Source organism: Strix uralensis, chromosome 1 (assembly GCF_047716275.1).
Source record: "Strix uralensis isolate ZFMK-TIS-50842 chromosome 1, bStrUra1, whole genome shotgun sequence".
Taxonomy (NCBI): Eukaryota; Metazoa; Chordata; class Aves; order Strigiformes; family Strigidae; genus Strix; species Strix uralensis.
The window spans coordinates 152,692,507-152,719,192 of NC_133972.1; the positions used below are offsets into that span (position 1 = coordinate 152,692,507).

At 35.7% G+C, this 26,686-nt stretch overlaps 1 protein-coding gene across 22 annotated transcripts in view; it reads left to right on the forward strand.

Annotated features, from left to right (window-relative positions):
• RIMS2 (regulating synaptic membrane exocytosis 2) overlaps window positions 1–26,686 on the forward strand; it is a 500,034-nt gene that overhangs the window by 81,626 nt on the left and 391,722 nt on the right. For all 22 annotated transcript variants that reach the window (XM_074886104.1, XM_074886094.1, XM_074886112.1 and 19 more), the window contains one exon: window positions 14,646–14,856. In XM_074886104.1, coding sequence (XP_074742205.1) covers window positions 14,646–14,856 — 211 coding nt within the window. The remainder of the gene's footprint in view (window positions 1–14,645; window positions 14,857–26,686) is intronic.

Consider the following 26,686-nt stretch of genomic DNA (forward strand, 5'->3'; position numbering starts at 1 on the left):
CAATTCATTAGATAAAAATAAAATGAAGTATTAATGCCTTAATTGAAGAGGTGTGGAGGGGCAGCAAGGCTAGAAGAAAGAAATGTCTATTTATCCTCCCTTATTTAAGGCAGGAAAGGACTAGACTGATTTAGAAAGGCTGACTACAGGATGTGGAACTCTGCTATGTTTACCTAGGGAAGACATACTAGATGAGATAGTTGTCCTTTATCACAGGTGCAGATTTTTGTGATGTGGTGGTAGTCCTCACTCTTGTTCTGGTTTTAGAGATTTGAGGATGCCTGAACAGATATCCAAAACATTTCAGGTATGTTCCAGATGGAGCATGGTCCTCAAAATATTATGTCATATTTGTATCAGTCAGTTCTTCTATTTTGCAGATTAATAGATCTTTTTAAGTGCAATCATTCCCATTTGCTTTTACATGTGTGCTCATGGGTGGCTTTCTATGATCATAGTAGAAGTTATACTGATTTTACAGAAGAAGGAAATTCGCTTATCTCTTCTGAAAGATGTTTTTCTGATTATGTTCTGTATAGAGAGAATGTTGAAGTAAATTCATAGTGATGCAGCTCTTGGAGTATCTTGGACTCAGAACAAACATAAACAGATGGTGCCAGGGTGAGTCGATCAGAAGCCTGGGGTGAGAATGAGTACTACTGGGTACAAAGTCTCATCTATGAATAGTATTAACAGACGGTGAAGATTGTCACATAGAAAAAGAAAGCAGTCTCACAGAATCAAAAATTCAGTTTTTATTGTCGCCTATTGAGAATTTTGATCTGTCACAAACATGATTAAATGATTCCAAAATTTGAAAGCTTGTCAGTAATTCCAGTTATTCATTCTACTTGTCACCTTTTTCTCATCCTTTAGGAAGCTTTACATCCATTTGTACTTTCCCTGCTTCCACAGCTGATTGTTAAGGATAGTTGTGTTTTAGGAAGGGGATATTCTTGGTTCAGTGCAAGGATATTCAGCAGAGAGAACTTGGGTTCTGTCAATAGGAACACAGACTTCTCATCTCAGGTGTACTTTGTCAATGGATACAGTTTTGGAACAGTTGTGACACCCCCCCCCCCCCCCCCCCCCCCCCCATCTCCCAGTTATGTACCTAAGAGCAAGACATGTTTTATTGTTTCTAGTGCAGTGTTCACCAACAGGGTGAAAATCACTAACATTTGTATGACAAAAACCTGATTAACAGGTGACTTCTGAAACAGCAGACTGTTTTCTGTTTCAGGATTAAATGTGTATTTAAGATAACAAACATATTTCAGCCATGTTTCGTCATATGTAGTGATGACGCTGCATTTTCCTCTTTACAGTTACACTATCTGTTCCATTGGAAACTACTCTCTAGAAGATATACTATTGAATTTGTGACTCCATTGTGTATATTTCTTAGCTATTAAAATATTACCTATGTACACTAAGTAAATATTCTTTCTTTGGTTAAACATAACATTGATGAATTGTGATAATTCTAGGATCACAACTTTATCTCCTCTGGTGATTTGTTCAAGTATTGGCCGTTATGTCCTAGCCAATGCCTTTGCCTCTCTTTTGACTCTACCTTTACTGGCCTGGGAAAGATGAAAGAGAGATGTATATATAATCAGCTTCATATTTAAAGAAAGATCCTACTTCCAATGCTTGAAACCTACGGTTACAAAGATCCTATTGTAACAGCTTAGATACGTTAGCAGAAATTTATTGGTATTGATATTGTGTTGTCTTTGAATAGTAATGCCTAGTCAATCCTGGATGCAAAAGAGTTATGTAAAATAAGAATGGCAATTGATTTTGGACATCTGGATTTATTTTCTTCAGGTGGAATTGACCATGTTCTGCAGTAGGAATGATAATAGATATTTTTTTCTCTGAATTATATTCCACAATGTTTTTAATGTAAGATAGTAGATTTGTTGAAAGCCTGTGGCAGTTGAAGATACCTCCATGAGAAGGGGCAAAGAGAGAACAACACTATAAAGTAGTGTTCCTTCTGCCAGAGTCTGCCAAGTCTGATTTGCAGTGAACATCTGAGCTGGGCTCAACCTACTCAGGGTGTAGGTCTGTAGATCTTATTATTTAAACAGGACGTCTCAGCAATTTACATGATCACATAACGACATAGTAATCTATGAGCCCTATGCTCAACAATATGAAAAAATACAATGCATGAACATGGGAACTATTACACGGAAAAAATTGGTTGGTGAAGAGCAGAACTGAAGCTTGTTCTACTTGTTTCAGTGCAATTATGCTAAAACAAATGTGAGTAGAGTCTGTTTATATTTACTATTTTTCCGAACAGAAGTACTCCAGGAGAAGCTTTAACAAAGTGATATAAAAATCTTGGCAGAGAAAATTGGTCAAGCATTATAGGAAAACAAATTTTCACAGAGCTGTCACTGGGATAGATCCTGGCCTTTGAGTGTCACAGTGTCCTTGTTCCCTCTGCTAGTTTACAGGGCCTGCTGTTACTGCATCCTTGTACTCCACGGGATTATGAACAGCAGAGAATGATCAGCAGGCCTACTGGTGGCCTGACATTATTCTCTTACAACCCTCATTTATACCCAGTAGCTCTGAGCTCTTAATGGTTAATTGATAAGCTTTAATTAAGAAGTTAAAGGGTTTAAAAATAAGATTGAATTCTGATCTTTCCTCTGGCACTGATTTTTTTGGGTTGGTTTTGCATAACTCGCAATTTGGAAAACTCAAGCGTTATCTCTCAGAAATAGTATTAGATTAACTACTATTTAAACAGTTTTTGAGACACAAATCTCTTATATTTTTAATCATTATCAAATATTGTTTATCTAAAATGGAAAAATACTGCTGCAACGTAAATTGACTTTATATTTTACTTCTGAAAAGTAAAGTTTGAGTTCAGTTCACTTTTTGAGTAAAGGGAAGGTATGGAGGCATGGGTTTAGATACAGTTAGTATGGGGAAAATTGTTACACACCTTGTTCATGCACTTACGAAAAGTCTCTCCTGCAGGTGAGAGCGTCTCTCTTCCTTTTTGAGCTCCTTCGTCATAAAAAATAATAATTTTTTATATTTGAATTTCCATTTCAAGACCCATTTCTTTTGTTTGTTACTAGAAGAGGTTACATTAGCATGTTGAAAATAATTTGTGTTTTGGACCTACTTCCTGTTACTTTAAAAATATGAACAGTATAGAAAATGACAGTCTCCTGAGAATTGGGAAACTGATTCAAGAGGATCTCCCCCTGTAGTGCTGCTAGCAGTACAGCTCCACTGGTGGTACTTTTACAGTAAGAATACTGATACAGTCAAAACCATGATGCACCACAACTAATTACTACCACCAGTTCTGGTGGTGATAATTCAGCATCAAGTGTGTCGGTGTAGTTTGCTTAGATGAATTTGGGACAACCATATGGTGAGCACAACTGAGCCTTGCTTGTGCTAGCTTTCCTAGCATTGCTCAAATGTATTTGTTAAAAAAGGGAAACCATCAAGATAGGAACAATCCTGTCACAGAGGTAAAAAGATAGGGGCTACTTAATAATTGAAAATGCTCATGAATGTTGTAAACAATGTGGAATGAACTCGCTCTAATCATGATACTGTAATGTCAGGAGGTGTTACATTTCGGAGCCAAGACAGTCTGACCTATTATTTAGCATATATTTATTTTGGCTGTGTGTGTAATTGTCTAATGAAAAAATAATTTTGCCTTTCATAGTAAGGATAAAAAAAGTTTAACACAGTAACTTAGTTATTTTGAGCATTTCTAAAACTACAGGTGTGAAGTTAATGGCTTCCTTTTGTATATCAACTGATGATGCAAATAAAGTAACCCGAGTGACTGTGAGAAATATTATCTCTGCTGGAGATGCCCTTTATAAATGTAATAATGTTGCAATGTGCTTAATTGCCAGCAACTGAATTAGCCTCTTTTTAAGGTACATTTGGTAAATATTGCATACCTTTAAAAGGAAATTTAGTATAAAGTAAATAAAAGTATGATTTATGAAAACAAGTCAAATACAAGATAAACTGTGAAACTTTTTGTGAATGAATTATTTGGATAGAACTTTGTATAGTTTTACTAATGAAGCTGTTTAAAAAATAAAGGTCTAGTAATTAAAAAGTATATAAGTGTGGCCCAGCTTTCTTAAAACTGGCATTTATTTGAATTCCTAACACAAATAGTATCAGAAAAAAATGTAGAAATAGCCAGCATGCAACTATATTTCTAATGCTTTTAGACTAATATAACACTTCTGTTACAAAACATTTCAATCGAGTGAGTGAATCAGGAAGAAATATCTAACAGTAGCTATAAAAATCAGCATGGTTTTTAAATATAAAAAGTAGAATGACAGGGTACTGTAAAAGGAAATTTTTATGAAAGCCTAGTGTATTCCTCAGTGATTTAGATTTCAGGTGAGAACTTTTGTATACAGCTGAAAGTCTGTGTTCGTCTGTGTCAACTGTGCATGGAAAATATCCAAATAGGAGTCTTCATTTTTGCATAAAGCTCATAACATAGTAAGGGTGCTGCAATAGCTGCAAACCAGTCCTAATTCTAGTTCATAAGTAATTTTCTGTTACAAAATAAGTAATGAGATGTTATTTCCCTTCTGTTTAGCAAGGACTTCTGACTCTTCTTTTACTAGTTTTTTATCTGGGCGTCTGTTGTGGCTGATTGACTTAGAGGTCTAAGAAATTTTGTTTTCTGCTTGGGGTTTTCCAATACCTAGACTACTGCAAGTGGTGACAGTCAAGAGTGTCATGATTCTAAATTTATATGATGCTACATTTGATGTGCTTATTTTACCTCAATATACATGTTAGAGGCTTTTCCTGTCCTTTGTGTCTTCTCTCATAGAAGTTAAGGACAGATGCTGGTCATCAGCAATATGAGACCGAATGCTGAAAGAAAGACTCATTGCTCCTATGCACAGTTTCTGAAAACTCCACTACCATTTGTCCAGACTGCTTAGCAGCAGCAATACATGATGATATTATGGTATCAGTACAGCTGAAGATTCAAATAGTATCACCTATCATAAGATGTCTCTCCGATTGTATTCTTTCTAATATTCAGTAAAGCTTGAGCTCATGATGCACCTTTACCCTTAGACGTGACAGTTCCAAAAGTTCCCTTCTGTCACTATTTTTCCCAACTTGAAACCCAATTGTCTTTGACATAATTGTTCTTTCCCACAAGAATTGGCAGAAATTGTTTAAGTGAAGTTGAAAGTATGTGGATATTTAAGACACACAGACTGACTGCTAAGCAGTCTTGTTTCGTAGCGAATTAGTAAAGAAAAAGTTAACCATAATTATCTGTAATTTTTAATCTGTAATCTTGTAATTTCTTTTACTTACTATAACTGGGATGAAAGATAAATGAAATGACAGTACAAATGCCCATCTTTAAAGATCCTATTCTTGTGCTTTGCAACATACACTTCCTGGCAGCCTACTTTTACTGGAAGTTCAACTACTTACTCCTGATCTTCATTGTCAGCTGAGGATTAGTATTTACAGTTTCAGCACTTTACCAGAGCAGCTCCTTTGGGATAGTGTGGATTGCAAACACAGGGACAAGGCCCATGGAGCTGGAGATAAAACATTTTTAATTGCGGGAATGCAGTTTTGGTATGAACTTGGAGAGTTTCCTTGGAGAGACAGACACTGGAAGATTCCCGTTTTCAATTACAACTGCCATGGTTAATCTTACTTTGAACAAGACCTAAAATGACCTGGGGAGTGTTGGCTTTGTCACAAGCGTAAAGAGCAGAAGGAAAACTACCACTATTGTGTATAACAGTATGGATTTAATTTACCCACTTGATGCTTAAACATTAAAAAAAGAGTCCTAATGATATTTCCAGTATAGGTGGAGAAGGTAGAGAAGTAGGTGGCAAAATTTATTAGAAGAATAATGAAGAATTTTTATGGAGAAAGAATGAAAAATTTAGCTAAGAATGTTTATTTTAGAAACAAATGAGAAAAACATGACAGAAATTGATAGACTCATAATGGTTTAAAGAAGCTCTTTTACAGATTTTTTTCTATTACAGAAGCAGCTAATGAGAATGAGGAAAAATGCCCCAGTATAATCATCAAAATAGTTGGATGACAGTTGTGGAAACTTCTGTTGTAAGTTAGAATTTTAAATAAGATTGAGAAAAGGATAATTAGAACTTTCTCAGTTACATTGAAATAAAACACAGAGGGGTATGAAGATATTCAAAGGTGTAAAGTAATTTCTGTCTGGAGTTATAAAGGAACCTTCCTTACTTACAGGTGACTAGTCTCATAACTGTTATGCAGAAATTAGGTAGCTTTGTCTGAATGATTTAGCCATTGTTAAACTATTGGAGGAATGTGGTATTCTCTTTAATTTTAAATGCCCCTCTTATTTATTATAGGAAAAGAGTGTTGAAAAAGCTCTAGATGAATTGGATGTGTTACTATATTCTGCTTGTTTAAACCTTAATTGGGACTTTATAGCTTTTTGCATGTTACAGATTGTAAAAACACAATAGACAATTAAGTTAAAGATTAATTTTAACAAGCAGGAAGAAAGACTTAGTCAAAAAGATACCACTTCTCAATTTGATCTTGCAGTTAGCTTGAGCTGCTGCAGAAAAGGTAGAAACAACTATCTGTCTGTTGTTCTGGGGAAACCTGGAAATAACAGGGACAGGAGTCACCTACCTCTTTTTTCCTTTATATACATATTGTCTAGCTTTATCTTGATATCATTAAAACCACACAGAAATATCGTAACATTAAATGGGTCAGCCTTTAATTGGTCATATGTTTATCTTCTCCATGTTCCCTTTTTCTTGTAGCCTTGCGCAGGACTATTGTATGTAGCTGTTGTTCACTACTACCTTGCCAGCAAAGAGCAGCCTCACTGCTGCTGATAAACAAAGTTAATAAACAAAGGCTACAATTTTATTCAATACTGAACATTATAAGAAAAAAATAGGCAGGTAAAGTAATCCTGCCAGTTCCAGCTAGACTTTTTGTCTAGCTGATGTGCAATCTGTTGATTCATTTACGGAGTCATATCCTACTCAGTTATTAAAACAGGGTTTTTTTTTTCCACATCCTTTCTTGTCTTTTCTGCTGAGTTTCTGAATGTATTAAAATAATCTAGATTCAGTGTTATGACTTCATCTGTAGTTACAAGCTTATTTATGGTCATAGCAGATTAATTAATTCATTATGACATTGGGAATTGTGTAATGAGAGGAATATTTGCTATTTTGTGAGGGAGGTCAAATAAACTGGCAACAAAATGTGGTCAAGTGTGAACTGGAAGCCCTTGCAGAAAGCCCTAGTAAAAGGGAAAAAGAGAGAATGGAGCCAGGGCAGCTCAGAGACCTTGTCTTTACCATGTCTTTTACTTCTAAGAGTGGCTTGTGTGAAGTTCCCACCAGCAGAGAAATTTTGGTTCCATTCCGCAGTGTGAGGCAAATGTTTTTAGGGCATAATGGGGTGTGTTTACCCTGCTCCCTTGCATGACAAGGAGAGACTGAAACAGAGATCTTAGTTTTGGATGTTGGTTAGCTTTGTTGTAGTTGGCTTTTCCGACTTGAGTTACAAGTGAGCAGCAGCACTGGTATAAACCAAGGACAAGATCGTTTAGCAACCACACTCCTTTCTTTCCATTCTTTTAGCTCTCTTCAGCATTTTAGGCACAGCCAGTGTAATTCACTTGGATTTAGAGAAGATATACTCACTTAGAATAAAAGTATGTTTTTTGCAATAGTTCTTTCAGTGAAATTATCAGAAAACATAATGTACCATAAGTGTGAACTGCAGTAATTTATTTTAACTGTGTCTGTGTCTTTTTAACGTAGGATTCAGATTTTGGTCACCTTGTGTTTTTCATGTGGATTCAGTAAAAGTATTGTATTGATAAAGAAATACTTCTGTGATTGAGAGACAGGTATTATTTTTCTTGGTGTGAATGGGGTTGTTTCTTTTGTAAGTAAGTCTTTCACCCTGTTCAGGGCCCCCTTTTTCTGTGATTGCTCTATTTCATAGACTCTCTAAAGATGTTCTGCACTTAAAATTTCATCACTGTTGCTCTGTTCCTATTTCAGGTTAATGAATATCACAGAATAATTAAAGTACACATTGCCTAATAAGTTAGAGAATGGGAAACAGGAAAATCATGGGGTTTTCTCCAGTTAGCTCCATCTGTAAAACAACTCAAACCAATTATGTTTATTGAGGATTTCAGGAGGATTTACTCTACATTTAGAAAAAAACTTACAGTGAAATGTTTTACTATTTGACACTGCTGAACCCATGTTACTGTTATTATAGGACTTACCTAATTTCTGTCAATATTTAATTTCCATTGATACAAAAACTGAAAACTCGGCTTTGTTGTGTTACTTGCCTGGGTATGATAATCCATTAATTTTAAACAGAATTGGAAGTGAGGTTCTTGTTTGAAGTCAGGCTTAGGTTTTTAATTGCTTAATAATTTTTCTTTATGTGCACAAGCACATAAAGTCTTTATGTGCACAAAGCCATTGTCAAGTACATAATAATAGAACTGCTCTTCAAAGGGGATCCCTGAACCAACCTCCACTCAAAGCATGGTTATTGCCAGTACTAGGTGAGGGCAGCTGGAGCTTTGTCTAGGCGAGTTTTGTAAACCTCCAGGGATGGTGATCCCACAGCCTCTTGGGACAACCTGTTCTAGTGCTGCACTGCCCTCCTAGTGAAAAAAACTCCTAATGTTCAACCTGAACCTCCCAATGTGCCTTTATAGTGCGCTTTGTCCCTTGTTTTGGATTTGTGTCTACCAGGAAGAATTTGGCTCTGTGATTTTTTTCAGGTAATTTTTAGATTAGACAGCTAGTTTCAGGCAGGTGTTAGATCACTCCTTGGTCCATTCATCTTCACTGGATTGAACAAAGCCAGCTCCTGTATTCCTGCCTTGCAGATTACATGCTGTACAACCCTGACCATTTTTTTTTTGGTTGACAAACTGGACTTGTCATGAACTGGCAGGACCCAATCTGGACACATTATTTCAGGTGCAACCTTACCAGTGCCAACTAAAGGGGAAAAATAACTGCCCTTTATTAGCTGCTCATACTCTTGCTAACGTAGCCCCATATGTAATTTGTCCAATTTGTAATGAGAGCTCATACACCACTGGCTCATACCCTGGTTTCCGCCCTATTTTCCAGGGTTTCTTATTAGCAGAGCTGATGTTCAGCCAGTTGTTTCCTAAACTCTACCAACACATGGCGTTATAAGAATAGTATCCATTCAGCAGCTAGCACTACTACTTGTAAAAGTAGAAAGCATGAAGTGTTTAATGCACTACAGGGAAGAATGTTGTATGTTACCAGATAGTCATTGCCACTGGGCAGAAAAATCATTGAATGAATGGATTTGGCAGAACTGAAAGTGAACAAAACCCTTTTTGAAGCCTGGATTCCAGCCACATCCGTGCTTCGTGCCTGGGAATAGGAAATGAGGCACGGGCTACAATCAGTAACAAAACTTAAGAGAAGTGTAGCTAGGAAATGAGAAGTAGCTGCTAAACATATCTGGCCTCAACATCCTGAATACTTGCTTACAGTCCCCCTTCTAATGACAGATTTTAATCAGCTTGGGAAATTTCAGAAATGTTTAAGTTAACTTTTGGAAGACAAGAATGGCTTTGGAACTTCTTGTCAGTACTAAGGATTTTATTTTGTAAAATGCTGAAAGTTTTGTTGGCATTTCTGGAGGGCAGGTCACAATAATAAGATACATCTGACTACTGAACTTCCTTTTCTTACTTGCCTTTGGCAGTAGCTCATGGATCAAGAAAGACCAACAGATTCCTGCTTTTTGATTGATACTGAATTTCTCATTTCCAGAAAGGTGTGGGGAACAAAGAATAAGCAGAATTAACTCCATTACAGAATAAAGCAAGTATTCTTACGGAAACTATTTCTTGACCTTGACAGAGCAATCTAAGCTCTTACAAACAGTTCCTTTTGACACTGAAAAGGCGTCTATGCAGCTGTCTTGGATATGATGTTTTACAGTACAAAAAAAGTCTTGACTAGTCATATAAGCCTCATGAACTTCATGACTGTAACTTCCAGCAGATATAAGTGTCATTCAGGGAAATCATTCTCTCAAGAGATGAAAATGAGCAGAACTTAAATATCAATTTTCCAGCCTAACTTTTCATTATCATTAGGTCTTTGCATAAACTCATACTGACTTCTCCTTTTCTTCTAAAATTTGTAGCAGTTATTAAAGTGAATACTTCTGGTTTTGGAGACAATGTGGAAAAGGAGAGTGATTTTGCATCAGTACAGATGGCATGTGCTATTGAGGCTATTGTCAAAATACACATATAGATATGCATTGCAGAGTTTTCTACTTAAATGTTCTGTTACTGTATGGTTTGATGTAATTATCCGGGTTTACAACCAAAAAAACCCTATTATAGCTAACAATAAGATTTGCATCATGAATAAGCATTTTCTCCCAAAATGCAACTCATCTGCAGAGCCTGTTTTTTCAGTCTCACAGCACGGATCTTGGCCACTTGCATTAACAGAGTAACTCACTGGAGTATAAGGACTGGAAATTATAGTCTTGGGATACCTGAGCTCAGTTCCAGGCTCTGAAGTTTGCCTTGGTACTGGTTATTTTCAGTTCCTTGGTAACTGAACTCCTGAGTCCTCTCAGGCATCAGTGCAGACAACTTGAACAAAATGGAGTTTTATTTGCATTGGTTTTCTGAAAAATGTTATACAATTTTTACTAAATGTGTTTCAAATACTGTGCTATTCTAAACACCTAATTATTGCTGCATGTTATTAGTTTAGTTTTTGGCTTAAACCCTTGCAGTCTAGATGATAAAAAAAATAATTATTAAGATATAAAATAGATCAGAAAGTTTTTTTAGGGACTTCCTAAAATTAATACTTCATATTTTGTTTCAAGTATGCATATTCATCTCAAGTGGTTCTGCTCAGTAAGTAGAACACATATTGTGTGTAACTGATTATTTAATAGATTTTGTCTTCTGTGTTTAATTTTTTCTGACAGCTATCAATACATGTGATATTTTTCTTGGAGTAGAAAAAGATGTAATAATGAACTATTTTGGCGGATGATAAGTTGTTTGCTACTGGAACAAGGATTTTAGAAAACTACTCTGTATAACCTTGAAAAGTTTATACTTCGAGGCAAAAGTTGTGACCTTTACAGAGATTCTCATGCTCAAGAGGAAACAAAAGTGAAATTATTTCAGTACATGAGGCTTAAGAATTGGCAAAAGGCTTGTGCTTTTTATGCATCAGTGAGACTGCTAAGCAAATAATCATACAAACAAAGGCTGTAGATTATAAGGAAGCCACAAAACTGAATGTAACCTAAAATAAACTTGAAGTTTAGCATAGATAATATGCTTTAAATGAAGAATGCAATGTTTGGCAAAATTAAAAGGCAAGCAAGGTCTCAGAGATTACATGTGTTATTGATGGAAATGGGCCAGACTACCAACTACCAATTATATACTGTTGTCAGTGTAAAATGTTGAAATGTGCCAGGTTTCCAGATTCCCAAATTTTGTTCTCAACTTCATTCAGTGCTTTCTTATTAGCAACTTGTGTCCTGCTCCGTTCAACAAAGAGCAGTTGTCGCAGATGAAAGTATTGACACGGTAATGATTTAGTAAAAAATCTAGATTTATTAATAACTAACAGCAATTTATTATTATTACAAAATAATTCAGAAATGCTGAAAGAAAGGAAAGCGACTTATTTACAGATTCTAAAATGACAAGATTCACACTAACTTACTTAACGGTACCTTAATTTATACATCTATAACATGCGCATACACAAAATGTACAAACACACACACAGAAGCGAAAATATCTGGATCCAGTAGAATAAGTACGTACCCACACACCAATAAACTGAGAAAGAACAGGTGAAAGAGAAGCTAGCTCAAAGGAAAATTTCCCTCTCGAGTTTAGAGCAAATACTCCCAATGCCTTGGCATTCCTCAACGGGCGATAATTGAGACTCGAGCGGGTGGACTTGGCCCTGGCCTTCCGTCAGCTCTGGCAGCAGACGACACCTTAAGGGTTTGGTACCTGAGAGGCGTCCCAGCTCAGGGGAGGTGCTGGTCACAGGCCCGCTGCGATCCAGGAGAGCTCAAAGGGTGTCCCTGGTGGTCGCAGTTTATAGGGTCCAAGATAATTGACTTTTGTCAGATACCATCTGGTGCCTTCCAGCAGTTGCACAAGAACTTCATGAATGTGCAACTCTGTTATTGTTCCCATTTGACCACATCTCAGGCACAGGTGTGCCAGGCCATTAGGAGATGATGGGGCGTTTTAACCGTTTCGGAGCAATCGGGAGGGGCAGGAGCCAGGCTCGTTAACATTATCAGTCCTTATCTCCACAGACTGGTGTATAGCTCGGGGGATGTGGGTGGAATCACACATAGCACCAAGCAGCCCAACAAGGAGGGGTGGGGAGGGGTAAGAATTGCACCACCACAGCAGTCAACAGTGAACTCTTTTTGGATGAGAGAAGGCAGAGGAAGCCACTTACCCCTGACTCCACAAATGCCTGTTAGGGCAATGGTGGCCCTCACATCCTTCCCATGGAGGCCAGAGATGTGACCTCCCTCACTGCTCTCTGCAGGCCAGAAAGCTTATGCAGATGGGGGAGAAGGTCTGAAAATGAGAGAAAAACATGTGACTGCTCTGTCCTGAGGACAGTGTGTGGACTCAGAATTGAACTCCAGTGACAAGAGCAGGTAGATTAGAAAAAGGACACATAAGCAACATGAAGTAACACTGCTTTCCCTCTTTCTGGAAAAGGGTCAGTGGCAGCTGAGAGCTTGAGGCAGCATTTTGGTACACAGAAGAAGGGGCATGCCTCCAGCCTTGCCTGATGGAGAGAGGGAGCTGACTGGTTATTCCTACAACTCCTGTGTGATAAGTGTGTAAAGTGCATTCTTAGGGGAGTTTTCCTGAAAAAAACAAAGTAAATCCCAACAATTCTTGCCATATATGTGAATATCCATGGTAAATAATTGTTTGAGATATTTTTTAACTGACTTAGTATAATATTTGTTTTGGCAAGAGCCTCTGACTCTTCTGATGAAATAATTTTGTATTAATTTATTTCTGAACTATATAAAGGATATATTTCTGCATTAAGGAAGTCGGCCTCCCAGATTTAGTTTTTTTTCCAGGAGGTTATTCTTTGTTCTATCTTAGGCTCATGTGTGTTTTTTAATAACCTCATCTGAAGAATCTCTGGAAGGATAATTCTAAAATGAAGTAAATCTCTTTTGCACTTCTAACTTTTTGGCTTAGTATACCATTTTAATGTTTCATAGAAAATGCTTCATTTTGTGAGTTTTGCTTGTGTCTGTCCAGGGAGCTAAAAAACTTGCTTAAATTCAATTAATAATTTTTAGGTTGCTAAAATTTACAGTCTGTTTTAGCAATATTAGGTGAGCTGAATTCCATGCTAAGAATTCAAAGATTACTGTTCAGAACCCTGTAAATCACAAGGATAAAACCAAAAGAGAAGTCAAAGTTCTTTTTGTTTTCTCTTTGTATTTGAATGTTTTACAATATGCTACATCACATTTTCCAGCTTTTTTCAGCAACTACAGGAGCTAAAAAAGTATAAATTTTTACAGTGAAAATTAAATTTCCCATGACATCATTTACCGTCAGAAATAGGGACTTTGAGAAAAAACTGCCATTATAGAATGTGAAATGAGTCTGTAACTTTAGTCATAATGAGACAGTTTTAACTATCATTAGAGTATCATTGGAGACTTGACTGTTGTGGGCTCAGCAATGTGAGTGAAGTAGCATGCCTGAAAGAATCATTGCAGTTCTGTATGAACATGACAGCTAAGTATGAATGTGCTCCTAGTCCACAGCAAATAGAAGGTAAAATGTGTGTGTGTATCTTAAACTACAGTCCCTGGATTTTACACCTAAGGTAGCCTTCTACATTACATTTGGCATGAGATGGCAGTACCTATAAAATGATATGAATGGCTTAAATGATTTATAATAACTTGTTAAGCTGAGGTAACTTGTTATGGGCTTACACCCAGTGCTTGAAAAGTGCTTGAGAAAGCATTTTATAATCATTCTGTGCAGTATTGTTGGATAAATGAAGATAAGCTATATCAAGAGAAGATATTTGCATCTGTGTGGTGGAGTTGGGTAAAAGTACACTTGGAAGAATAAATTAGTTTTTTATTTTTCTGCTATTAACCAGTTTATTGTCTAGTGCCATGGGCTCTTGGATCACTCAGCCCATGTTTCCTACTGTTGCATTTGCAGCTAACAGCTGGTCACATCCTAAAGCAAAGTTACTTCCCTTTGTAACAGCTGGACTGTGTGCTGCATGTTATCAGTGTTGCACGTCCTCCTAGAGTTTAGTTATAATGTAAAAGGAGTAATTCTTGAATGTTACACTTCTGGAGCATCATAAATGAAATGTATTTTCTTTACTACAGTATTTCTCTCTGATTTGTGTTTTGAAATTGATTACAATTTAGTGATTGCAAAGTATTTGTGGGCTTAAATAAAACAACTAATAATCTCTTCTCTTCTGCAGAAAATTACATCAGCAGTTTGAAATGTATAAGGAGCAAGTGAAGAAGATGGGTGAAGAATCACAGCAGCAGCAGGAGCAAAAGGGTGATGCCCCAACCTGTGGCATCTGCCACAAAACAAAATTTGCTGATGGCTGTGGCCATAACTGTTCATATTGCCAAACTAAATTCTGTGCACGCTGTGGAGGAAGAGTGTCTTTACGGTCAAATAAGGTATGGAATTATGAAAGTTTAGTAATGAGTTTCTCTTAAACTCAGTATCTCTTATTCATTGCTTATGCATCCAAATCGTGTAGCTACTGAAATGGATTTCCTTTACGGAGGTAATGATATCTACTTTAGTGGCTTTTAGGACATCTGTCCTCGTTTCAGGTAATTTCCATTTGCAGATGGATTTTTGACTATGGCTTTTAAGTTAATACCTGCCACATTTCTACTAACAAACTCATGAAAGTACAATTCTTTGGTTGGAGGATTGAGTCTCTGCATTGGAGACAGATTATTACAAGTTAGAGCAAAGATTTGTTTCTTTTCTGCTTGCCCAGGCTCTTCTGTACAAGATTATTGTAAAATTAGTGTTAGAACGGTATATACAGTATATTATGAAGCTTTTACATCTTTATTATTTATTATACATATGCACATGTATTATGTATATGTAAATATAAATATGCATACAAATGTAAAAATATTTTTAGGAAAAAATTAAATGCACTAACAATATAGAGTCACAGCTAGCGTACTGGTGTTTATTGTATAACAACAGGTAAAAGAGCAATCTGAATTTTTAAAAAGTTGGATCACAGTAAAAAATTTAGCAAAACTGAGGTAATTACAGAAAACAGTTCTGAGATCAGTTTATTCAACATTTTAGATAAAGTGTTCACATCTGATACACATCTGTCTCAGATTCTGACAGTTCCTTGTAGAATATTCATGACAACACTCAAGATGTCTTATGATAGTCTTCTGTGGAAAAAACATATTTTGTAAACCAATACAATAATTTAATAATTTAATATTTATTAATATAATTTTCTCAGTATAATTTGTTTCCATAAATCTATTTTGTCTGTAGTATGTTAACTGTAAATACCAAGCAATCTGCAAACATTATCTTAATCTTAATTTTGGAAGGTAAGAGACAATGGTATAAATGTATGTATTTCTGTGTCCAAGATTGAAAGGTAGGCTTAAATAATGGACTCAAGTTTTTGATTGGCAAAGTGCAAAATAATCTGCTATTTCCTGATGATTAAAGTAACTGGGATTATGCGTAAATCTCTCAAACTTGGATTTTGTTAAGGTAATTTTAAAAATTTGTCTTCAATAAGCTCACATATTTTTATTGGGTTTTTTTATAACTATCTAAGTCATGTTGGGTTTTTTTATAACTATTTTTATTGGGTTTTTTTATAACTATCTAAGTCATGTTGCCTGTAATAAGAGACATAATAATTTCTGTATTAATTTAATGTGATTATAAAAGGCAATCAGGACAGATATTTGAGTCATTATGTCTACATACTTAGAAATATAGTAAAAGTGCATTAGGAGGAAGGCTTCATGTCCTAATGAAACGTTCTGATACATCATTTAGACTGTCCTTAGGATGGATCATGTGAACTTGGCAGATATTTATCTGACTTCTCTTGACAGATTTCCAGTGAGATTCTTCCACACCCTCTTGGGTCATTTGTTCCACTGCTTCACCATCCTCACCATAGAGACCTTTTCTTACTGTCTAAGCTAAATCTGTCTTTCTGTAAGCTCAGTATTATGAGTCTGTTATGCAAGTCTTCTCAGCTGGCTTTTTTTCTGCTACTGTTGATAATTTACTGTGATAAATAAGCCTTCCTGTCTCTCATTCATTTCTGTTCTAGATAGTTTATGAACATGCGGGACAGAGCATCTGTAGACTGTGAGGCTTCACTGGTGATACCTCTCCCTTGAAAAACCCTGACCATTTATTCCTGTTCTTTTCTTCTTTTCTTTTCATCAGTTAAGTTTTCTCATGGATAAATTTATTCCTATTCTATGGCAGCTGAGATTCTTTAAAAGCCTGGAAGCACAACTCAGCAGTATGAATAAATCACATTCACTCACTTTCTCTGTGACTTCTTGAAGGAATTCTTATACATGTAACAGACATGAATTCCCTTTACTAAAGCCGTTCTGATTTTTCCACATTTTATCATAATTTATTCATATGCTTGCTAATTTTATTCTCTATTTTGGTTTTTACAGATCTGTCCAATGTGGATGTCAGACTCACTTGACTATTATTCAGTTGACCTAATGCTGAAATTACTTAAAAATGAATAAATTTGCATCATATTTTCCACTTTTATTCTTCTTGTTAATGAAAGACTCTGTATTACAGTTAACAGATATTTTAGACTTCAGATGTTTTATGGTGAATATCATCTGATTTAAAAAATTTGTTACTTTTTTTTTGTTGATTCACTTCATAGCTTCTCTTTCTGAAATACCAGTTTGAAGTATATCCTTTGGTTCTGCATAAAATAATATTCTAGAGTAAGTATTTCTCTCATCACCATGAACATGAATACAGAAGATTTAATTCAGACAGACTGTGGCAGTCTCCTATTTATGATCTCTTTTATACCTATACACATTATTCCATGAAAATTATTTTTGGTCTACGAGAATTTACCAGAATTTTTTCTTTTCCATTTTCCTTAATGGACACATCTTCAGCTTCCTGAACAATGACTTCTAATAACTTCCTATTTTAACTTTGCTAGATTTTGTTTGGTCTTTGTAGACATTTTTTGACAGGTTATGTATGTCAGCTTTGGACCTTGTATAAGGTGTTTCTTAAACTGTCTGAAATGTTCTTTGATGGAGCTGTTTGATTTGTTAGTGATCTTTTTCATAATATCAAGTTTCAAGCCAAATTCATGCCATTTACATCAGATTCTGCTACTAAACAGTACAGACCAGTGTTAGCAGCATGCATCTCAGAAGATGTAAAACTGCAAAGAACACTTTTTTCAAAGGTCACAAGGAGGATTACTGCTTATAAGGTTCATGGTCATGAGTAAGAGCAGAGCATGGAAAAGTTTGACTGTTGTCAGAGCATTAGATTCAGATTCTCAGAATGAATGGATGATTTATTCCTTTCTCAGTTTATTTACAGTGTCTGAAATATAAGCATTAAAATTCAGTTCAGGTTGTATAAAAATTACCGTTATGTGGGAGTTCCTTCTAGATCAAACAAATAAAACTGATAATGGTGGTACTGCTGTTCCTGTACTGCTTATTATCTTAGAGAATGGAGTATACAGCCAGGATGGGGGCTTAAATTTCATGGAACATTGAACTGTCATCTTTTATGTTTATGAACAATTTCAGATTGATTAAAACTGAAATAATAAACCACATGACAGCAATCAGTGATTGTTCTTAGTAATATAGGTACCACTGGTATACAAAATATACTACTGTTCTTTTTTAATTATATACTGATTTATATAGGGAGATGCACACTGGATGAGGCAGTAGACAGTAGAATGAAGTTTATGCAGCTGAGAAATTTACATGCTAAAATATTGGACAATACAGCTTCCAGATAGATACAACTTTGTGAGCAGTGAATATAAATTTCAACATCTCAGAATGCCACTTGAGTAAAGCAACATTTCACTTGTAGAAGAAGAAAACAATACTTGCCTGAAACCTTAATATGATGCATGCTCAATGCCTTCTTTCAGGGTGTTTAACAACCTGTTATCATTTGCAACCACTGAAACATCCTTCTCTCTCTGTCTTTGAACTTGAAAAGTAATTGATTTTCAGTTGTTTTATAGGACCCAGCAACTGTGTGCAAAATGCATACGGTGTAAGTAGGGAACTTCTCTCAGCTACCTCTGGTTCTGTGAAAGCTTTGCAGTCTGGTTATTTCTCTGGGGCTATGTTTGATTTTCAGAAAACCATCGAGGTCTCTTTGTTGAATGATTCTAACTGCAGATCTCCAGTGTGACCATCTGTATGGAGTCACTAACTAAAATTTTAGTATGCTTGCACTAATGTGCAATCCAGTTTATTCTGTTGGCAGTTGGTAAGCACCAAAGAATTAGTCTGTCACAATCAGGATTTCTAAGTCACTAGGACTTGGGATAAACTCAATGATTTCCTATGGCATACAAATAAGTTGGTCCTTAGGAGACATGGTTTGATTCTGCATTTCTCTAAAAAAGACATGTGACATTACAAACTTGAGGAAGGGCTTTCTCTAAACCAAGTGTGGTTTCTTTTTTTCTTTTTTTTTTCTTTTCAGTTTAGTCCATGTAACACCTGTAAAATCTGATAGCCTACAACTGTATTAATCTTTCTGGAGAATCTCAGTACAAGTATCTCTAAAAGAAAGGAAAGTCAGCTGCTAAATTATTTCAAAGACAATTTCTTATTTAGAAGTTGTAAATTCACAACTGGAGGCTCTAGAAGTTATTCTTCTAATTAGGTTGAATTTCACATCTCAGTCTCTCCATGAATAGAATAAAGTTTGTATTCTTAAATATATTAAAGACTTCCAATCTGAAATCTGGTCCTGATTATATGAGAACAATGTTAATGCCACAGTGAACATCTATGATTGTTAAGACATCTCTAAACAATGATCAGCTCCATTTTCTTTGAGGTGATCATCCTCTTTTGAAAGTTATACCCAAATTTATCAGGGCTGCAGTTCAGCCAGTGTATATCGTGGTCCTCAGTACCATTCCCCACTCCTTCCCCAGATGGGGTTTGGCTGCCTGTGCTCAGGGGCAGCTCTGTTGTGGTGCAGCTGTAACCTGAGATCAGCCTTGGGGAAAGAGATGCTTGAGAAGGCACTTGGAACCTTCAGCCCCTCGCCTGGGAGCTGCTTTTCAGCTCAGGCGCTCAGCCTTGGTCCTTGCCTGAGCCATGCCACTGCCCGTCCAGGTCCCTTGCTGACCCAGATGTGTAGGCTTGGCTTCCCAGCTAGCCTCAGCTCTGCCTCATCCCCATGGACCTGCTGGGGACCTTGGCTTCTTTGTTGACCCTAGTTACAGTCTTGGGTCTTACCCTACTCCCCTTGCATGTGTGCTGTGGGATACAACCCTGCTCATGTCACCCTTTGTACCCTGCTCCTGGCCCTGGCCAAGCTGCTGACCCTGCTTGTGCCTGGACAGTACAGAAGTAGTGCGCTGTTCCAGCAAAACACTTCTTCAAATTTCTGCTTTTAATACTAAGAGTAAAAACCTTGCCACAACTATAATTTTGAACCAGGAGATGTTGCTCCTTTCCAGCCTGTAAACCTGCAAACTGGTGCCTAGCAGAACTGATATTCAGAATCTGTATTGACACCTTGGGTTCTCTTGATTCTTCAAAAGAACCCTGTGATTTTAATACAAACTATGTCGATATGATCATTCCCTTCAAGTGAAAACTGCACAAACTATTTCTGTTATCAATTTTATTTATTTGAAACTATTTTCATTTGGTAGTTGTTTTCAATCTCATTAAACAGCAGATGATGGTCTCAATTTCAGCAGAGGCTAGGCATGTTTGAACTCTTCACTCTATTTCAAAGCTTTCAAAAGCCTTAGAGGTTATTATGATCCTGACACAATGAGGAACTGATAATTTTAGACAAACTGATAATTTTAGGCACTTAAGGTCAAAAAATACTGTCTTGAAGAGTAGCTTTGGCTCACGCAGTCAGATGCCAGATTGAACTTCTAACAGATTTTTTTTTAAGGATAAGGTGTACATATTGACTCATTCTAGATTTGAGTATGGGATGGAATTCCAGTAATTCTGCTAACATTTCTGTGTGTCTGAATAATGGTTCATGGTTAAGGCCTTTCCCCATAAAACTGGTATTAAAATACACTTGCATTTTCACATGGAACAAACAGTTACCACTGAAGTCTGACTGATTTGTTGTTTTTTTAACATGAGTTCTTTGAGAACTGAATTGAATAATTTCTTAAATGTCTTTGCTATTGAAATAACTGACTAGACTGTCTCATATGGTCAGTCATGTCACTACTTGCATTGTACTGCTGTGAAGTCAAGACTGTTTGACAGCAATGTGGAGGAAAGCAGATGAGAGGGTGGAGGTAGACTTAGGTGTTTAGTAAAGCTTGATGGCTTGTCTTGAACTTCACATATCTTTATATTTCATAGCTTGTTTCTGAAAAGACACTCTTTATCCTGGAGTTTATTCAACATAGGTAGATTGTGTGAACTAGTCTTGATTACTGTTATGATCATAGTGTCCATGACAGGATTTGAAGTCTTAACTGCTCTTTCAAAGCCACCACTTTTTGGAATTACTGCTTTGTGCTGGAAAACTTACACTTATATGGTGAAGTGTTTGAGAGTCTTCATTATGGCATTAATTTCTGAGAAAAATCTTTCATCTTCTTTTAACATACAGATTTTAAATAATGTATATACATATTATTTTAATTGTTGCCTAAGTGGTGCTTGTACTTTGGGATATCATTTGAGCTAGCAGAAAGTGAGACTACTGATAATATCTTTGATGTATGAGAATTACTAATTAGACATGATTTTGACTAATGTAGTCTTGATGTTTTAGGAAATGTGAGTTGGTATGTTCTCCTTGCTTAGAATCTTAGGGTGCGTTTAGTATGTTTTGTCTTTTCTGTGATTAAAGTTAAATTTGGTTTTTGGAAACTCTTGATTTGAACACAAATTAAGATTTGGCAAAATGAGACAGTGATGGAATGGAACAGTATTACAGGATCAATATGAGCCAATAGTTTCTAACACTAGGATGTCATGGCACAAGAGTGAAAAACTGTCTCAAAACTATTAGACTGTCCTTTCTAAAATATCTATTAGTGTTGTAGTGAGGGTTTGTTTCTGTCTTTTAAATTTTTTTATTTGAGTCATCTCTATTGCTGGTTTGTATGTATACTCCATTATGTTGTCATCTGAATTTACTTTTCTTGTATGAATTTACATTTCTTTCTGTGTATTATGGTTTTACTCTTCATAAGTGTTTCAAAAATTCTTGTATTTTAGGTGAAATCTACTGAATGAAAAAAAATAGATTAGCACATAATTCATCTGTATGTTTGCAGAAGACTATTAGAATAATTAGTAGGTAAAATTTTCTGTATATAATCATCACTTACAATTTGGCTAGACTGGAATATTATGTAGTCAGGACAGTGGATAAATTATATTAGTCATTATTTTTGGAATAGAATCATTATTTTTGGAATAGAGATAAAATTGGTAAAGAAGTCCATATGAATGTCAAAACAGAATGTTTAAATATATGTAGGTGTATTGTATGTAGGAGAAAGTTATTTAAAAAGGGTAATATAGCCAGATTTTCTTCATAAGTGAGGAAAAAGTATCCCAGAATAATTGGATTGGAAAGGACCTCTGGAGGTCATCTCATCCAGCCTCTTGCTCAGAGAATGTTGAGTTACATGAGTTTTCAGAGGGCCTTTCGCAGTTGAATTTTGAATCTTCAAGGATGGAGATTCAGCAGCCACTCGGAGCAACCTGTTCCAGTGCTTGACCACTCTCATGATTAAAAATAGAAAAATTGCCTTATATCTAGTCTGAATTTCCCATGTCCCAACTTTTATTTGTTACATTTTGTCCCATGCTTCAGTGTGTATTTTTGAGGAGAATACTACACATAATACTGCTTTTCATCACATGACAAAATTATGGGTCTTGTGCAGTGAAAATTATAAGGAAATAGCACAAATTTTATGCATTTTCTTGAAATATTATAGGCCTTATTTATAGTCTGTTTTAAAATTTCAGGGATAATGCTGCAGTGCAGAGTATGAAAAACAGAAGTTTAAACTGAAGACATTAAAAGTTATTAAGACATTAAGGACTGTGCTAGAAACAGGCAATCCTGCTCTAAAGAGTAATCAGCCTAGGCACATAGAATAGTAAGCTAATCTGTATGATTAAAAAAATCAAATAATAAAGATACTTTTAATCTCAAAATTTGTTTTCTTAAGATCTTGTCCCCTTTAGACCTTTGTCTAAGTTTTAACCTCTTCTACTTAATATTTATATTTTTCATTTATTGGATGTTTTAAAGATGTTCTTATTTTCTAGTTTGAAATATTTCTGTGTCTGTTTCCCATTTTTTAGTGAAACCTTCTACCCTTACTTTTTTCTTCAGTTTAATGTATTTAAAATCTTTATCTTTGTTATGTGCTGTTTTACTTGCTGTGTCTTGTTGGAGATTATTTAATTTTCTCAAGTGCTTTTGTTTTAACATTTTATTTTTAATTGCGTCTGCATCCTTAAAGTGGGGACCTGGACTATTCTGACTTAATTGATCTCTGTCCTGTTACTCACACCTTCCTGCAGCTGTGAGACATTCACTGAGAAAGCAACCTAATCAGGCATTTACAATTTAAAAAAAATTCTTAGCCTCTGTGCTAAAAATACCTGCTTATGGATTACACTCCTCTTGCATAGTAGAGTATCTTTTTTCAGACGTGAGGATGAGAAATTGAGGCACTAGATGTTCCCATACAAAATATCTATGAGCACGAGTGCCACTCTTCTTGCAGAGGGACAGGAAGACCTGCTAGGAAAGTGGCAGAGCACCTGGCGCTGTGCAGATAAATATGTCTCAGCACACAGAGTGATAATGCTTAGAAGTCCTGTGACTTAGCTTTCAATGATATTTGCTATTTGTATAACTGAGAATGCCACTAAACCCCATAGCATCTTTGAAAATATTTTGATCTTTTACGACTGTACATAGGATCATAGAATAAGTTGGGTCAGATGGGACCTGTGGAGGATATCCAGACCTATCTCCTGCTCTAAGCAGGATTAACTTCAAAGTCAGACGAGGTTTTCAGGATCTTGTCCAACTGAGTTATAAAAATCTCCAAGGATGGAGAATCCGTAGCCTGTTTGGGTAACCTCTTTCAGTGCTTAACCACTCTAGTGATTTTGGTTTTTTCTTATATCCTATCCCTTGATTGTTGCATTTTGTCCATTAGCTGTGCATCTTCAAGAAAATTCTGTCTTAGTCTTCCCTATAGCTTACCTTTAAGTAGTTAAGGAATGCAAGTAGTTCCCCTTTTCCCACAACCTTCCTTAACCCAGCCTTCTTTTGGCTAAACAAGCATACCTCCCTCAGCTTCTCCTTGTATATTGTGTGCTTTAGTGCCCTGACTGTCTTGGTTGGCCTCTGTTGTATTCTTTCCTGTTTGTTTGTATCTCTAGTATTGGAGGGAACCTAAAACTTCTGTAAGAGCACAGGAGCACAAAGTTACATGTCAGACAGGTATCTGAACAACAAAGCTATAAAATGAGTTGTAACCCTGTCTTGGTGAGCAGTTTTATTTCCAGCACAGCTCAGTGCTTAATTGCATGCCTAGATTTAGTCTCTGTATTGGCATGTGAAATTAAGGTACTGGAAAAATATCATCATTCACAGAAATGGGGAATAATTTTGACTGAAGACATTTTGAATATTTTTGTTTTCTAAAGTATTATTCCATTTACAATTTTAGACAACTAAAAAGACAATTCTTTCAAGGAAAATAGTAATCAATGGGAATGTTTTTATTTAATATTTATGCGTATGAAAAATAAAGTATAAATTATATAGACATGATATGCAGTAAACATTTTTGACAAACTCTGTCTCCTTATGCTTTAAAACTCTAGTGTTTTAAAGATCTGTTGAGTGACTAAGATGCAGTTATGCCATTATGCATGCCCTATATCTGGCTGTAGTAAAAAACATCCTTCATTTCACTGGACTCTTTGCAAGTGCAAAGGGTCGATGCATGCTAATGATTTGTGATACTGGGGTCCAAGGCATGTAGAGCTAAATTCTGCATCCTTTTTATGAGATGCCCCATTTGTTTTATTAAGGTAATTTGGACATGACTCCCAAATTATTTTTATTGTTTTTTTGTACAAATATTTTATTTGATATATAAAATAGTCTCAATTTAGCCCATGAAAGAATTAAGAAAATTATTAAAATGGCATATTTTTCACTAGATCTTCTTCACCACTAGGGGAAATAAGAAAGATATATATTAAATCCTTTGATATTTGTTTGTTTATTTTACTAACAAGTACTACTGCTTGCTTTCAGAATGAAAGTGACTCTTTCCTTTGTCTTTTTTCTGTCCTTTCTTTCTTGCTTTCGTGGATATGAACTCCAGGAGGACAAAGTGGTTAGAGCCTTTTTTCTGTCTAAAGTTATTTTCTTTTATGGGTAGACTTATTTCCTGGCCTACACTTGCTTTCATTTACACAGGTGTAATTCTTGCTGAAGGCAAGGGGAGTTACTGTCATTAAAATGAAAGCAATGTTTGGCATGAAAGGCTTACCTGTTTTTCAGATAACTTACTAATAATATATGAGTTGTTGTGAACAGTATGCATGATATTCCTCTCTGTTTGCAGCTTTTGTGAGCATGACCCTACTTTTCTTTTAGTTTTGCAATATGATATGTGCACAGTTTAAAAAAATTAAATAGGTAATTGTGTCATAGGTGTTTCTCTTACAGAAACGCAAATGAATTTTATCAAAGTGGCATAAGGTTATCAAAATAATTTTTGCACCCTGTGGTAGTCATGTTTGTATCATTGATATGTATGCGCTCAACATTTTAGCTTGTAATTTTTTTTAGCATGGTAGTTCAGTTTTGATTTTTAGTGACAATACAATTAGATACCAGTAAACATTAAGAAAACATTTATTCTAAACGTTAGGAATATGCCAGCAATGTCATAGAGTTATCCACTAACATATAAATTTTCTACATTAAATGTTATGTGGATATTCCTAAAATGTAGTGCACATATTTTATTGAGCATAATGTTGAAATAATGTTAGATGTTATGCATGTCACTGACACTGTGTTTGTCTTGCTAATATTACACATACAGAAAATATTTTAATCTGATTTTATTTTAGCTGTTTAGAAACGGTAGTATAAATCTGAATTTGGGAATAAGCCTGTATAGATTTCAATATTTTACCAAATTAAATGTGATTTTTTTAAAATAACAGAGTTGAGAAAACTACTTGAGCTAGTGTAAATCTGCTTTTCCATATGAAAATCTCTAATAAAGAATTGCAACTGTAAAAGCAACTTGCTCTGTAGTGCTTGGCAAGTAGTTTCCTATATTAGATGGAGTAAAGAAATTCTTCAGTGTTCATATGCATTTAGTGAATGTATACACAGCAAAATCTTTTGCTACAATAAATGTAATTTTTTCTTACTGATAGCAGTGTCAAGGCTCACATTTAACTCACATGTATGATTCAGAAATACTTTGCTTCATACAGAAGTTGTAAGCCATCTGCCATTGTTACCATGTAGGACATGTTTTTACTAGCAGGCAAGTGATCTTTGTGGTGGGCCACATACCGGTCCCCCAGTCTATTAGAGGGTTGCATAGTTTTCTTCTGGCCTACATCATTACAGTTTTTCACAATTAAAAGACTGTGAACTCATAGAAGCTCTGAAGTAACACCAGTTCCTAGAATACAGAGTTAGCTGTAGAGTACAGAAGGTAGATGTATAAAAGGAACAATTTTCTTCTTGAAGAATTCACCTTTTCAGTATAAACTTGTAAGCAATTAATGCATGCTGACAGTATTCCCCCAGTCAATCCAACAACTAATGTCTGTGAGGTACTCATCTATATTGCAGCAGTATTAAATCCTAAATGCACTTGGAAAATAAAAAAAAGAGTGAAGGAGGTCACAGTAATAAGGTTATATGATTATCTAGTTTTACCACGTACCAGTGTTAAGGAGGGAAGGGACAGGAATTTCTCTAGCTAATCAACTAGCTGGATTTTTCCATAATGATGGCACCTCAGGTTGCTTTAGGTAGTATCTGTTTCTGCTGATTTTGAAATAGATGTTTTAGAAGTTATGAAGATGAAAAGAACAATAAGTATTTTAGGTCAACTTTTTCTCAGCTACAAACATTGTGAAGTAGGGACAGCAGTGATATTCATCTTGCTACTTTGATGCTAACAGTAAGGTTAAA